The 16106-nt window shown below is 44.0% G+C and overlaps 2 protein-coding genes across 3 annotated transcripts; one reads left to right on the top strand and one right to left on the bottom strand.

The window, feature by feature from the left end:
* The first annotated feature begins 411 nt into the window (after positions 1 to 411).
* LOC120723189 (syntaxin-12-like) lies at positions 412 to 8559 on the top strand. The gene is made up of 9 exons (XM_040014540.1): positions 412 to 950; positions 2108 to 2177; positions 2359 to 2458; positions 5060 to 5197; positions 6430 to 6473; positions 6671 to 6776; positions 6853 to 6925; positions 7632 to 7714; positions 7795 to 8559. Exons 1-9 carry the CDS (start codon positions 854 to 856, stop codon positions 7885 to 7887), a joined length of 804 nt encoding a protein of 267 aa, XP_039870474.1. The 5' UTR covers positions 412 to 853; the 3' UTR covers positions 7888 to 8559.
* Positions 8560 to 10204: 1645 nt separating this feature from the next.
* Positions 10205 to 13335, bottom strand: LOC120723185. 2 transcript variants are annotated; one of them, XM_040014536.1, is made up of 4 exons: positions 12637 to 13335; positions 12274 to 12386; positions 11992 to 12168; positions 10205 to 11757 (listed from the first exon to the last, which is right to left on the bottom strand). In XM_040014536.1, the coding sequence occupies exons 1-4, from the start codon at positions 12643 to 12645 to the stop codon at positions 10668 to 10670; spliced, it is 1389 nt and encodes a 462-aa protein (XP_039870470.1). In that variant the 5' UTR covers positions 12646 to 13335; the 3' UTR covers positions 10205 to 10667. The 2 variants fall into 2 exon arrangements, with proteins under 2 accessions (XP_039870470.1, XP_039870471.1); XM_040014537.1 differs by having other exon boundaries at positions 11992 to 12386; positions 13165 to 13335.
* Between the last annotated feature and the right edge of the window lie 2771 nt (positions 13336 to 16106).

Raw genomic sequence — 16106 nt, 5'->3', positions numbered from 1 at the left:
TCAATTCAAATCGATTTTATCTTTAATAAAGTGATATCGATTCATTAAATCCTGAATCGATTTTTAAATATAAATGTATTTTGCCAGAATCTCAGGTTAAAGTTCACAAAACTGTTTCAACAACCACCAAACAGCTAAAACAGCAAATGAGAGCACAAAGATATAAACACAAAGCGCAGACCTGACGAATTAGTACTGAATGATCAGAATTAAAACATTTCTGACTGTTTGAGTCAAAACTTCCCAGATTCAAATCGAATCGGTTCTAGAAATCAGTGACGATACCCAGCCCTAGTGATTAGAGCAGGGCTGGGCAATCTCAGTCCACGAGGGCCGGTGTCCTGCAGGCTTTAGATCTCACCTTGGGTCAACACACCTGAATCACATGATTAGTTCGTTACCAGGCCTCTGGTTATGATAACCACACCGTGTTACCGGAAACAACCGCCAGCTGACAGATTAGTGTCCCGAAGCTAGGAAGCTAGGAGCCGAGCCCGCCCTGCTGTCTGTAACACCCGGGAGATAAACAGAACAAGCCCGATGAACTCGGTGGTTTGGTGATTTAGGAACACACCAAATTAATAAGAGCTTAAGTTCCCAAATATGGCTGCGTGCCGGCTGGCACACGCCCGGATAAACTAGCTAACTCATTAGCAAGCTAACAGCTGTTGTTCCGACTAAGTGGCGTTATTTTCAGTTCCGGTCTGCCGTCACTGTACCCGGACTTTGAGACATGCAACTGTACAAACCCCAGAACCGCACCGAGGAGCTGTCATACAGTGAGACCGACTCGGTTTGATCCCTCTCTGTTTCTCTGCAGCCAAAGCGTAAGGTCCAAGGCTCCATCACAAACATGTCCTACGGTAAAGCAGAGAGCCGCTCGGTCCCACGGGACTTCGGCACCTTGATACAGACATGCAGCTCCAACATCCAGAAGATCACACAGAACAGTAAGTGCTTCACTTCCTTTGAAAAGGCAGTGTGACGTGGCTGTGACAGAGAAAGGGGCCCATTTAAGAACATGGGTGTTTCTGAGGTGGGGGGTGTTTAACTAGTAGTAAAAAAGCAGAGAGACTTCCAGCTGTGTGTCCGTGTACACATGTGTGTCACCCCTGCTCCAGGCTTTTTAAATGCCAACTTGTTTTTAGACCAAAAATCTTCTTGTTCTTACAGCTCACATGTTTGTTACAGTTGTTTTATTGGTTTACTATGGTGGCTTTCACTTCAGCTTTTTCCACAATACTGTGCAGCAGAAGTTTCTATTAGTGCGTGTAACACTGTTAGGACATCCAAACTATAACATGACACAATATTTATGTTGTGAGAAAGAATGACACAAAAGCTGGATTTGTGTTGAGCTTGTTTACCTCCTGCGGCCTCACACACTTTATTCTCTCATCCAGCTTCATTCCTTGAGCACAAGTGTTCGAGGCTTGGCTTTTTTTCTTTATTACCACTGTGTAAACAGATTAGAACTTAATTGAAACAGTGGCACCTTCCTCGACACTTCCTGTTGCCTTTGACAAGGTGTGGACTGAGTCATGCGAAAGCTGCAGCAGGATTTTCATTGAAAATCCCAGGAATACATGTTCATGCCCACAATGTCCTACTGCATGTTGATTGTAATATTTTGGGAAAGATTTACAAAAGTATTGCATTGATTAAATTGACCTGACCTCCCCACAAAGTCTGCACACGAGCAAAAAAGCGAACAATTTCACAAATTAAGGCGTGTCCTTTATTTGCTGTGAGAGGCTTTAAGCAGTGACCCGGCCAGGAAACGAATACAAACAAAGAGTCACCCAAATACATCCGAAAAACTGTACAAGCGATTGAACACAACAGCCAGATCATCACTGGGTACTTTTCTCTTCCTTATATTATTGCTTATGTATGTGTTCTGAAATCCCTCAGCTTCTGTTTCAGGTCACACTGATGATGATGATGTCTGACACAAATGTGAACATTAAGCAGCAGCATCAAACTGTGATGACTACAGATGATATCATCTCTGTATAGCTACCAGGAACAAAGTGCAGCTTCTTTCTTGTGTCATTTGTATGTTTTTCTTCCAAAACTGAGCGCTATCATTGTGTTCCCATGACAGCGGCTCAGATAAAGACCATGGTGAACCAGCTGGGGACCAGACAGGACACCAGTGAACTGCAGGATCGGCTGTATGTACCGATATCATCGCCTCTGCTAAACAAACACACTTTCAGTCACCTTCATTTTCTCAGAGCCAGCGCTGCCACGCTGTAGCGACTCTGTTAAACTGTCCCATATGAAATGTTTGTGTAATTATTAGAAGGTCTTATGGTCAAGATGACCTGCTGTTTGAACTATTGGTGTTCACAGGCAGCAGACGCAACACTACACCAACCAACTGGCAAAAGAAACCAACAAACACCTGAAAGAGCTGGGATCAATCCCTCTGCCCTCATCGCCTTCAGAGCAAGTAAGTACTCGTTTACATGTCCTAATGAAACTAGCACTGTACTGACACTTCTATAGCTTACAGTCACAGCACTACAATATGCCTCATTCACCATCCAAAGTTCACACTCATTCATAGGTTCCCACTGCTCCTCCTCCTGAGCTACAGCCACCTAACAGTGGATGATGTCAAACTGTGAGATAAATATGCACACTAAGTTTGAAAGTGTGACTTTGGAGCCTGTTCTTACAGCAAAGGCCGAGTGATGCTGACAGATACACTTGGTTTAATTGGAACTTCAGTCAGCATACAGGGAAAAACTCCAATATTGTGGCTCAGGACACACACACACTACGGCTGCCACGATTAGTCGACTAGTCACGATTACGTCGACTATCAAAATCGTCGACGACTAATTTAGTATTCGACACGTCGTTTGAAGCTTTGTAAGATCCTGAAAGACGCAGGAATAAGTAGCAGGATTTAAGAGTGTAATAACGGACTGAAACAGAAGATGGCAGCACTGCATGTACAAGGATGCCAGCTGCCGTTAAACCCCGAAGAAGAAGAAGCTGTGTCCCAGAATTCATAGCGCAGCCCAGCTCTGTCACTACCCGATCCGTACCGGAAACCCGATCGGTCTTACGTCACTTCCTCTCTTTGCCAACATTGCGACATTCAATATATTTGAATGACACGGTTAACGCCCAGTTAGCTCCTAGCATTTCTCAACAGCTCTGCCTCCTTTTCGACTACCGGGACATTTAAACAATGGACAAATTCATGCTTTTCTCCTCAACAGAGAGCGTCCCCCGATTGAACAACAGCGCCGTAAAATAAGAAGAATGGCGCCTAATTACAGACTTAATAATATTGACTTAGCAATGTGTCACGTGAAGATTCATCAGCCGGATTAAGTGTTTACTGACAATTGACAGTGATAGCGGACATCATCATCACTATTCCAACAATCCTCTCCACACAGACAAGCATAAACACACTCGACTATCACTAAATCAAATTTAACACACGTTTGTAATGACGCCAATTCAGTTTACAATAGGGTTCATTCGCTCGGTCAGCAGGTGGCGGTATCCTCGTACACTGGGGAGTAAACTGCCATTAAACGAACAGAAGAAGAAGAAAACCCCTGCACATGCGCGGTACGGATCGGGGAGTCCTGATCCGTAACTATCTTTTTATTTTTCGTTTTTGTCTACATTGTACTGAAATGCTTCATTATTGCAAACATTTTAAGATATACTTATTATTCTTAACATCTTAACAGATACTCTGACCCATAACTATCGTAAAATGCTACGACCGGCAGTAGACACCTTTTGCGCATGCGGGGTACGGATCGGGTTTTGACAAGCTCAGTTTCCAACAATGGCGGCAGCTAGTTAGTTTTAATATTACTCTTATTATTCTTTCTGGGTCACAAAATAAACGTTTAACATATTTTCAGGGAGAATGTAGCTGTGTAAACCTCAAATATCTGCTCAGTTTATCAGGACACCACAGATTTTCAAAAGCGCTCCGACGTTTTCGGAGACGTCTGTTACCCACTAGCTCGATAGCTAGCCGGGGGCAAGGCTCACTAGAGCCGTGAGAACACCGGACTCCCGGCAAATCGTTTTCAAACCCACTGCTGTCTTTCACTACTCAGGTTAAACATGATATATGAGTCACTTAGATAACTTAAAAATGTTGTTGTTTGGCTTCTTTCAGTGTTTTATTTGTTCCTGAGTAAATCGGTTTGGCTGAGATTAAAGTTTTTACACAGCTGAATAAACGTCAAGCAGACAGCTGATCATCAGAAGTGTGAGATGCTCGAGAATTTACTCCGGTGTCCTGTTATATTTTAGATAGAAGGAGTTTATTAAACTTCACCGAAACAATCTGCAGATTTCATTAAACTTTAATAAACTATCATCTTGTCTTTATTTTTAGTTAGCACCTTAAACACTTAAAGCTGTCAGCTAATGATAGTTATATAAGAGCAGATGCTGCTGGTGCAATAAGCTGTACCTGTACGTCCAATGGATGATGATCTGATTAGTCGACTATCAAAATAACCGTTTGTGGCAGCCCTAATACACACACACACACACACACACACACACACTGTGTACAGTATGTCATCATTCGTTGACATTTCATGTGTGGTGATGTAAAAATGACTTTGAAACAGCTGCAGAGTTTTTAAATCTCAGTTCCAGTAATTTGATCATGTTGATGTTGTGCACACAACAAACTTCAGTTTGTTGGCTTAACAAATGGCACAAGTACAGCTGACATAGTTTTGCTTTCAAAATCAGGATATTTTACTGCTTATATTTCCAGTCTTCTACCGTCTGCTGCGCTGCACGTGGTGCTTCAGATATCTGCTTTATCATCTGTTTATTCTGCTAGTAGTTTGTTTGAATTGTGAAATTAATTTCCTGATACATTTTAGCTTTAAATGAAAGTCAGTAAAGTCACCTCAGAGTCCTCAGAGAGAGTTTACAGTCACGGCAAAACTGAAATATTTCCTGAAGCCAGGAATGTTTGTCGTTATCATGATGATGTCTTTCTAACTGGGTTCTTGCCCTCTGTGTGCCTCGGCTCCGCTGTGTCCAGAGACAACAAAAAATCCAGAGGGACCGGCTGATGAATGATTTCTCAGCCGCTCTCAATAACTTCCAAGCAGTCCAGAGGCGCGCGGCCGAGAAGGAGAAGGAGTCGGTGGCCCGAGCGAGAGCTGGGTCTCGCCTGTCGGTAAGTGTGACACAGCCGTCATTTTAAATTTCAGTTATCATCAGAATAAATACCCGCTACCTCGATTTACAAACATGTGACCTGATGGTTCTGGAGAAGTGTTGCAGTGCATCCACTTTATGAATCATATGAATGCTGTAAGACTGTAGACTGTCTGAGAACAAGTGAATCCAGCCAATATCACAAACGTGGCCTTACAGACAGCTCTGCAAATATGGGAACACGGTACACGCAGTGGGAATAATGGGTCAGTTGCAACTGTGGCTGATAGTTTTCCATGCATTCATGTTTAGCCTCAGTTTGTAGCTGTAGCTCCACTGCTTTGCTGAACTTTGTTATTCATCACGCCACAAAGGATATTAGAGCTGCCTTACCACAAGCAGGTGACTGACAGGATACCCAGACAGAGCAGCATGCTGGGATGTTGCAACATTTGGATGGCATGGTCTGAACTTTGGTTCAGGCTCCTCCAAGAGCCACGTCGTCAGGCCAGGACTCTGCAGTCTGTTTACACCTACAGGCCAGTGGACTCTTTCAATGATGAGGATGTAACATCCTGGACAGGGAGGAACGCTGGTTTGAGGGCGGAGTCAAGGAGGCCATTTACGTGAAAAGGGAAAGACCATCTCTGAATGGAGGAGGGGCCTAAGGGTGCATCTGTCACCATCTTACAATGCTGTGATTGCAGCCATTCCCCAGCTCTCTGTGACCGGGACTCATGGCCACTGATCAGAGGTTGTTGATCAATGAGAGTTTGCATAATTAAGATCAAGGAACTGACCTCCCAGCCCATTGTTCCTTCAGTGGGCTGGTTTCAGTCATTGTGCAGATGCGCTGTTTATAAGATTGAAACCTGCAGTCAGCTGAGACTGAAGATGTCACCTGATGATGATGATGAAACGTTTCTTCCACTGAAAACTTCCAGAATCAAACTTTTGGGTTTGGCTGCAGAGTGTAAATGACTAATAAAGAAACTTGATATAAGGAAAATGAGAGAGATCAATATAATCAATTATGATTGAAGGAGTCAGGAACCACCGACCTTCCAAAAATGACCAGAAAATGAGTTGAAATGACTTAAAAAACAGCACAAAACGTATCCTCTACATCAGATGTTTCTCTGCTAGCCTGAAGTTTGTCTCTGCATTCAGACTTTTGATCGTTTATCTTCAAACAAAAGAGGGAAAAACAACCCTGGCATTGACGGTGCTGAATTTTTCCTTCTCTTTTAGGCTGACGACGGCTCTCGGGATGAAAAGCTTGTGTCCTTTGATAAGTAAGTGACCTCTGTTTGTTTATGGTTGACATCTGTTGCAAGTGTGTCATGAAGACCTGCAGTGTCACTTAAAAAGAAAGACCATGTGGAGTCTGCCTGAAGATGGAGGAGAAAGAATAAATCTGTCCAATTCTAATCTTTACACACATTGTTCAGCTGGTCACGTGATCACTGAAATGTTGTTATGTTATGTGAAGCCAAGATGAGTGGGGTCAGATGACCACGCAGACGGAGGAAGCGGTCATCACGGAGGAGGACCTGGAGCTCATCAAGGAGAGAGAAACCAACATCAGACAGCTGGAGGTGATCCTCGGCTCGCTCTATGATCCACATCCAGCACGCTGCCGTCAGCGCTCAGCTAATCTCTGTGTCTTTACAGTCTGATATCATGGATGTAAACCAGATCTTCAAGGACCTGGCTGTGATGATTCATGACCAGGGAGAGATGATTGGTAAGTAGTAACAGGAACGTTGTCGTTCCCATCACTGTGAAGCAACCATTAATTAGTTCCTATATCAATAATCTGTCCTCCTTAAAAACCGACACTCGCTCCCTTTTCAGCTCCGCCCAGAATGCTCAGCCTGCAGCTCCGTCCTCTCTGACCAACATACACAAAACATTCACAGCACATGGTGTCACAGCCTCATTCCAACATCAGTTTCCACCTCACATCTTTACACACAATAACCCATAAAGTAAATTCCACTTGAAAATGTTCCACTTGCATTACAAACAAAAACCCAAAGTAGCGTGCACACAGGTATCCACGGCCTCTGTTCAGGACTATGTTGAAGCACCTCACTGGGACCCTTCCCCAGATCTGCGCCTCCATACAAACCTGAGGTCTGCAGACCTTCCCCGGGCGTTTTGGCTTGGTCTGCGCTCTGACGTGCGCTGTCAGCAATAGGACGGTAGACACACAGTAGACATGACACTCCAAGTCATGTCCAACCAACCGAGTCAACCACCAGTGGACTCGAGTCAAATCAGCAGAAGCAGGATCCACCTGAGCTCAAATCTCAATGTTAGATTTTTGTTTCCCTTCCCAGTTTGAAGAAACCAGTTAACCAAACTAAAAATCGTGTCTTTGCAGGCAGCACATGTCCAGGGCAGCTCCCAGCTGACCGTGGTGTATTTTTGTTTTTGTCTCCCTGCAGATAGCATCGAGGCCAACGTGGAGAATGCTGAAGTTCACGTAGAACGAGGAACAGAGCAGCTGCAGAGAGCTGCTTACTATCAGGTGGGTGTGTCGGTCACCACTCTGTGGCGTCATTCAGCGCAGACCCTCACCATAACCCTGCTGTCCCGTCTTTATCGCAGCAAAAGTCCCGGAAGAAGATCTGCATCCTGGTTATGGTCTGCGTCGTCGTGCTCGTCATACTCTCCGTCATCATCTGGTGGGCGTCCAAATGAGCCGATGTCAAGCAGCCAATGTAATCGTTTCAGTCCCCTCCCACCTGCTTGGAATCAAAAGAAGAGTAAGAAAAGGCTCATCCCTGCACCAAGATCAGTGCAGCACGTCTACAAAGGGCTCGTCAATGTGGGAATTGTAGTTATCTGAAGTAATCAAGCCTTTGTGTTCCTTTAAAACTGTAAGAGGTGATTTAGGGGACGAGGACTGGGTTGGTGCAGGGGAGCGATTCCAGACTTGAGATTCCTAAATTAGCGTCACTGATACATTTCTTCTTATTAACTGCACTAACACTAGCTCTCACTGTTTTGCAAATGTCAAAAATATTGTTGGAAATTATTTTAAAGACATGCACACAAGCTCGTCTGGGTAACTGAAGATATTTAGGGTTTTTGTTGTTGTCCATAAACATGTTGTGGCCCTTTCTGATGTCTAGTGTGTGGAGAACTGTATCCTGCTGTGGTTCCTTGTCTTCACAGGCACAACGTGCTGGTAATGCCAGCGATGGTTAAATCGTACATGTTGCAAAAGCAAAGTTGAAAATATTAGAAGTCGAATTCAACTCTGCATTAGTTCAAACATCAAGAATGGTAAATAATCGCTCCTTCAGATCAAGTGTTTTAAGTTGATTTCTATGAACCCTGACAGTATGATAATAAACGTCTTAAACATTTGCTGTTCTGTGGTATGTTTCCCTCTGTGATTGTACACATCAGCTTTACTTGATTTGCAGTTGTTGGAAAAGGAAAGTTGCTCTTTAGTTAGTGAAGGAAATCATTCTGACTTTGAGTCTGTTTACTCTGTCAGCATCATCACTGAAAACTGAAAAATGGGTCTAGAAATGCAAGAGGTGATCATTTGAATCCTTTCGTTTCCTCAAGTTCTCCAAATCATCTGCACGCTGCTCTCAGAGTGAATCGAAGACTGCTGGGTCCCCGGTAGCTAAATTTGACTGCACAATCTGGCCGGAGCTTTTCTGAGTTTGCATGTTCTCCCAGTGTTTGAGTGGGATTTTTCCAGGTACTCCAGCTTCCTCCCACAGTCCAAAAACATGCAGTTAATGGGGTTAAGTTAATTGGTCATTGTAAATTGCCCATTGGTGTGAATATGGGTGTTTGCCTGTGTGGTAGCCTGGCATCAGACTGGTGACCTGTCCAGAGTGTACCCCACCTCTTGCCCAATGACAGCTGGGATACGCTTCAGCTTGAAGGCCTGTGGTACATAGCTGATTATTAGAGACTGAAGAATTAATTAATGGCAGGACTTCTTTGAGCAGTTTTGTAGGAATGGGGTCTGAAAGACACGTTGATGGTTTGGAGGAAGTAATTATTGAAGTTAACTCAGAAAGATCAACTGGAGGAAAAGAGTCTAAATGAACATCAATGGTGCTGAAAGTAGCTTGAGTTTGAGAATTATACCACAGAGTTAAATACTTCTGATCTGAGGCCTTAGTTTTCACAGGAGCTACAGTCGTACGTAGTGAGGAGGCAAAATTATTAACAAGATAATCGACCTCGTAGTGTTCAGGTAGCTGCTCTATGTTGGTACAGGGCATTGAAGATGATAACAATCTTCAATGTTAAAATCAGCCACAGTAATGATTTTATCTGAGCTGAGCACTCGATCAGATAAAAAGTCTGAGAGACAGAAGCTTTGTGTGAGGCCCAGGTGGGCGATAGACGATCACAAATAAGGCTGCGTTCACACTGCAGGGGAAAGCGCATCAAATCCGACTTCTTTGACCCTCTGCGACCCATCTATCCCATCATGGTGTGACAGTGTGAACGGCACAAATCCGATATCTTCAAATCCGATCTGGGTCACTTTCGTATGTGGTGCTGAATCCGATACATATCTGATGTTTTAGAAAGCGACTGCTGTTTGACGGTCACGTCGCATTAAATCCGTCTTTTACGTCACCGACACAAGACAGACGCCAACTATCAGCGCCCGACATGGTGAACGCTTCTATCCAGTGAAACTGCTGGGAAGACAGCGTTGGAGAAACGTGAACATTTTCTTTGTACTGTATAATCTGCAGATTCTGACAGAAATCTGCAGCTAGAAGCAGCGCTCCTCTGAAACAGCAGTAAGGATCATTATTAGGACAAATGTAAATAACAAAACTTTATAACTTAAAGCAAAACTGGGAAACGTAAAGTCTGAAGTCTTTACATTAAGGCCATCAGTCACACATCCTGTTGCTCTGGGTCTAAACAGAGCGTCGTGTGTGACGTCTTCTTTTGTGCATGCGGCCGCTCTGAGCGTTCACACTAGAGCGCGTTTGCTGTCGCATTTTATTTGTCGTGTGAACGAGCAGACAAAAAAATCAGAATTGAGCATCAAGACCTGCAGAGTGAACGTAGCCTAAGACTGTTTCTTGAGTTTTACAGTTAGGAATATGTCTCTGTCTACAATGTGCCGTCTCTCAAGACAGTCAAAACCCTTTAACTGGAACTTGATCAGTCAGGCTAGAATCAAAAGTACTGATGTCATCAGGACATTTCCACACTGAGCCAACACCTCTCTGTTACAGAGCTGAGGATGCCTTTGTGCCAAATATCTAGAATAAATATCTACATTTAACCTACAATGACAAAACCAACTCAAAGTGCTCTGACTAAATCGAGTTTGTGCGATTGTCTCTACATTGTGATTGATGAGACTACAAACCATTATACACATTTAACAATTAAATGATCTGACAAACACATTTGTTTCATTTTCTGCTCATTTTATTTCCAAATTAAGAAGCAAATTATGTGAGTAATTATGAAGATAATCACTGTGTCACTCTGTTTCTGAACAGCCTCCTCAAAGATCTACAAAAAGAAGCGAGGGCCCTAACGACACAGTTTCTCGGCCTGTCTTTCTGGGAACCTGTGGATCCATTTTGTGCCTTGTCCTCACTGGCAGATTGTTGCGTTTTGTTCTCACTGGCTGGAGAAACGCTTTTGTTACTTTCTAAACGTCTCAGTGTGTTACTGGAGCCGCTCGATGCTTTTAGCTCTGCTTTTAATAGCTCCACAACGGCTGCTACAAAAGTCGCGTCACCCTTTTCCATCACAAACTGAAGCACGTATTTGGATCCAAATTTGCGACACAGGTCTTTGTACATTATGATGTACAAGTTTTTTACAGTTTTTAGAGGAGTCAAGTCTCCCCCAATCTTCTCTCTTATATCAGTCACTATCTGCTGAAAATTCAGCTTTACAGCAGTTGTTTGTGTTTTCTCAGAAACGTGAGCGACTAAATTTGCAAGACACAAAGTGAGAAAGGTATCGGTCTCTGCGGGCGTAGGAAGCGCCCCAGACGAACACTGCGGGGCGTCGCTACATTTTTCTTCACTCTCTGAACTCTCGCGGTCAAGATTTTGGACATCAGTGATTTGAAATGTATCACTGTTGCCCTCGCTACCCACATCTCCCTCACCTACACAAGCTGGAGTCTGTGTGCTTTTAAAAGTCTCTGCAGACTCTGGTTTAAAGTCGTCATCTTCCTCAGAGTTTGGCGAATCAACAATGCTGTAGCTGCGACTCTCACCATCTACAAAAGAGGGAGCTAAGGTCTTTGTAAAGTCCTTTAAAATGTTCGCTACACTGTGAACCATCCCAACAAGGTTTGTTGGGGATGTGGATCTATCTGATTGCAAGGATGTGGACCCTGTGATACGACTCAGGGCTGAGTTTACGTTCTTTGCAATCGACACTGAAAATAAAGTCAGTAGTTTGTCTGAGTCACAAGACCGCCGTTGCCCAAAACCCAAGACCCAACCGAAGCAGTAATGAAAGATGTTTCTGAGGCTGGCCTGAATATCATCCTCTGTCACCCTGCAGTAACTGCACCCATCAAGCAGAGGTTCAACCTTCATCCTGAAAAGGGAGAGAAGAGTCATTTTCCCACACTATCACTGTTTTGTCCAAATCTACAGGCGTCATTAAAAGAAACCACATGGACGACTTCACACGTGATGTAAACGAAGCAATGCTGTGTCCTCTGAAAAACCCCTCCGTCACCAGGATTACCCGATGAACCATCTCATGTAAAACGTCTAAGAAGAAGAAAGACTGAATGAAACTGTTTAATAAAGCAAGCTCTAGATTTACCGGTCAGCGGAGCTTTCTTTGTCTCCACGATCATGGTTATGTGGGCAGCATGAAACCTGTCGGCGTATGACTTTATACACTACGGTGCTAATGTGCCCTATGAGTGCTCGGCACATCTCGGTCAGCAGATCGACGACATCCGAGGAGACGTCATCGGTGGCTAATGCCGTCCACTGTCTGAAAGAAAAACATTGAGAATGGTTGAGCGAAACAAACCTGTAACCAGTGAATATGTCTGTGTATGCTGGTAACTGTCTCGCTGACTTTGAGCTTGTGACTTACCTGAGCGATAAATCGTCTAAATAGTTTCTGAGGCATCGTTCAATGTCTCCAAATCTGAACAGAGGCACGCTGAGATGACTGCACCTCGGTTCAGCACGTTCATCTAATGGGATCTAGAAAGAACAGACAGATGTCAGGGAGCAGGCGTTACACATCCAAAATAATAAGAATTAGACCAGCAGCCAATGTAAGGTTTTTGTCACAGCTGCACAAACAGTATTGGTGCCTCATTTTGGATGTTTCTGTAACAGTTAGTCCACCAGTACCACTAAGCTTCTCACATATAATCATTGCAATTATTGCATTTTCAAAATGTCTAAAATATTGATGAGAGGTGTTCTGATCAATTTTTCAGAGCCCTACCACGTTCATGTTTCCACAATCTCGTCCGTGAATTCACGTTTTGGCGACAGCTTTGCACAAATGATCACTTTTTCCAATCTTTCACTCTCCGTCCTCACACTAGATCTGGATAGTTGTGTACTTTTGACCATCAGGAGACCTGACGTGACGTCAGTTCGAACGTTCAGCGCCTTTGGCCGTGGCGCATGCGCATGCTTCGCGTTGACTTCACGTGCAGCTTTTCTGTGTAGTTTTCATATAATGGCATAGCTACTGAGACACGCCCACCTGGCCGTACTGCGGTCTTTTGCGCTCCAGGCATCGTTTGAACGTCTTCGAGTGGAAGTTTAGCCGAAATGAAGGACAGTGTCTTTGCTATCGGATGCGCTAAGAAGCGTTTGTTTAGAGAAGGGCGCAGAGTATGGCACCAACATGTGAACACAGCTCTCCCAGCCCTGCTTTACAGCTCAGGTCACTAATTAGACAGTTAATGATGATTATGAGTCACCTCGTGAGCTAATGCTATTGGAGGATTTTAAGCATCCTTACCCGAGAGATGAATAATGTTCGTAAATGAACACAAGGTGACGTTAATGTCGAGTTGCGCCGTGCGAGGCTTGAGTCTGGTCGTGAGACCCCCTCACGTCCACATGATGGTGAATACTGTTATTAAAGGATCACCTTATTGCTGACTGCCTGGCACTGAAGCGTAAACAGCAAGCCTCATTACAACTGAAAGGGCCGGGAATGATTACGGCTGTAGAGCAGCGGTCCCCAACCTTCGTTGCTCCACTGACCGGTTTAACGTCAGACAGTATTTTCACGGTGTGGCGGATAAATGCAACAAAATAAAATGATACGACAAAAACGGTGGTATTTTGTAAATATAACAATAAACGCGAATTAACTGTGTAATTGTGTAACTTTATTAGCCAGTCAAGACTGAGAGTAACATCCTCCATAATGCGCTCTGGTCGCTATGGTAACGTGTAAACATTTCTTTCAAAATAAGACACACAACTACAACACGGGAAAGACCCAGGGAAACCGAGTTAATTATAAAAAACCCTGAAAACCATCAATTTCACACCCGAGCCTCAACTCTCACGGCCCGTGGCCGGGGGTTAGGGACCGCTGCTGTAGAGAATCCGATTGTTCAGTCTGACGTCACTAGCTGTGTCTGGGCCTAAACTCCGCTGCAGGTCCATATATCAAACGATCACTATGGCATTACTGAGAGTTGAAAAACTGTCTAAAGTCTTTCATCTTTAATAAAATGATCAGCGTTCTGCTCTACCAGGTGTAACAATTGAGTTTAACATCCAGGCATCCATGAAAACGGAATTTATGACATTTAACGGAGTTAGAAGTTAGCAGGGAGTTAGCTCACTAGCTTCTATCTAAATACAATATAGCATGTCCTGACTGCGGGGTTTTGGAAACAAATTAAAACGTACAGCTCTGCTATCACTTCCAACATAAATGAAGACAGAAAACTAAACAGCAGTGACGTTTGTAGGGTTACTGAAGTTTGGCTAGCTGGGGCCCGTTCTTCGTACCTCGCTAAGTAAGTTAGCTGGATTTGATTGTTGACGATTTCGCGTGATCTTGGATCGTTCGGTTCCCCGAAGCTCATCCGGGACTTGCTGCCATAGCAACAGAGCCGTAAGCGTAAACCTGCTCGGGAGCAGGTTTACTTTATGTAAACAGGATTAGATCGCGGCCACTCAGGTATGTCCGCTTCATTTATACGAAAGCAACAGCGATATTCCACCACTGTTTCACCATAAATAAATATTATCAATGTAACTAAAGATAATGCAGTACTAGATCCTTTTATTGATTCCATACAGATACATACAGGTCATTTCCTAAAAAAAAGGGAAATGTACTATTAATCATTCTATTTCATGTATTTGATTATTTCAGATGTAATTCACAGTTTAGAGTAGTAATAGTAAATTACTTCATGTAAGCAAGATGAGAGACCACGGCTATAAAAGCGAAGGTGGATTTGGGAAGCCTGTCGCAGCCATGTCCTGTCCGTATACGCGAGCCACCCATTGCGGAAGGTGCAAGATTGATAAAGAGAGTTTTCAGAATCCAGCGTATATTGCGGGATAGACAGGATCCTTTAGCTCAGCGCGACAGTGTGCTCATAGAGCGATATCGATTTTCCCGTGAGGGTATTATTCACTTAACCAACTTGTTGACGAGGGGGTGCAGGACCACCACCTGTCTTTTGTTGCTCTGCCCTTTTGTTGGTTGCTGTTATGAACAAACAAACAGATTATTTCAGGGTCTCTTTTCAAGAGACTAAAAGCAATATAAGTGATAAATATTACCATTCTGTAGAATATTCTTATATTTCACTTTTACTTGTTCCCATGTTCTAGTGGGTCCTGTCGTGGCTCTAATGTGAAAGAGGATATAATATAATATAATATAATATAATATAATATAATATAATTGTTGTGAAATCTGTCTATGTTGTCCTAGTAAGGCTACCATGAGGGCAGCCACTAGAGGTCGCTAGGAGACCGGTGTGTATATGTGTTTTCCAGAAATTGATGTAGCCACGTACACTGCTGCTACAATTCAATAAAAAGTGGTTCGTGCTTGAGAACCCTGCGTCTTATTGCCTCCGAACATGACATGGTGTAAGAATTGAGGACTTCACGCCGAGTTACACGAAGAAATGGCTAAATTTGGACCTCCGGAGCCGTTCGACTTTACACAGCCGGCAGAGTGGCCGATATGGCGGCAGAGATTCTCCCGTTTTCGAGTGGCGTCCAAGCTAGGGATGGAGAGCGGTGAAGTGCAGGTGAACTCGCTTCTTTACTCCATGGGGAGAGATGCCGAACCAATATATGGCTCGTTTGTGTTTCCTGCTGCTACGGAGGCCAGGCCAAGTCCGCAGTTTGAGTATGATCTGGTTATACAAAAGTTCGATGAGCACTTTGTCCCAAAGAGAAACGTTATCCACGACCGTGCCTGTTTTCACAAACGGAGCCAGAGGGCCGGGGAGACTGTCGAGGCTTTCGTGCGGAGCCTGTACGAGCTCGCGCAGCACTGCGAGTTCGGCGGCAGTAAAGACGAGCAGATCCGGGATCGTATCGTCATTGGATTAATTGACAAAGATGTTTCACAAAAACTCCAGCTCGAGGCGGACTTAACTTTGGATAGAGCCATTCAACTAGCACGCCAGAGTGAACAAGTCAAACAGCAAAGTGCAGACCGAGTGGAAAGCACGGTGAATGAGGTGAAACAGAGGCATTATAACAGCATGAGAAGGAGTTACTACCAACCTCATCAGGTACGTGAGCAACAACATGGTGAGAGTAAACCAAAATGCCAAAGATGCAACAGGGTGCATGACAAAAGAGAAAACTGCCCAGCCCGCAATAAAAGATGCAGAAAGTGCAATAAGTTGGGACACTTTGAAGTTGTATGCAAAACCAAAATGCTAAAAGAGGTCAGGGCTGAGGCTG

This window comes from Simochromis diagramma, unplaced genomic scaffold, assembly GCF_900408965.1.
Source record: "Simochromis diagramma unplaced genomic scaffold, fSimDia1.1 OVJJ01000251.1, whole genome shotgun sequence".
Taxonomy (NCBI): Eukaryota; Metazoa; Chordata; class Actinopteri; order Cichliformes; family Cichlidae; genus Simochromis; species Simochromis diagramma.
This window is presented reverse-complemented; position numbering and strand designations above follow the sequence as displayed.

Bases quoted from the DNA above. Each gene is read 5' to 3' on its own strand.
- LOC120723189 (XM_040014540.1), top strand. From the start codon at position 854: ATGTCCTACGGTAAAGCAGAGAGCCGCTCGGTCCCACGGGACTTCGGC. The intron at 2,178-2,358 runs GTATGTACCGAT...TGGTGTTCACAG, and splicing joins AGTGAACTGCAGGATCGGCT to GCAGCAGACGCAACACTACA. The intron at 5,198-6,429 runs GTAAGTGTGACA...CTTCTCTTTTAG, and splicing joins GAGCTGGGTCTCGCCTGTCG to GCTGACGACGGCTCTCGGGA.
- LOC120723185 (XM_040014536.1), bottom strand. The intron at 12,169-12,273 runs GTAAGTCACAAG...TTTTTCTTTCAG, and splicing joins TTAGACGATTTATCGCTCAG to ACAGTGGACGGCATTAGCCA. The intron at 11,758-11,991 runs GTAAATCTAGAG...CTCCCTTTTCAG, and splicing joins AAAGAAAGCTCCGCTGACCG to GATGAAGGTTGAACCTCTGC.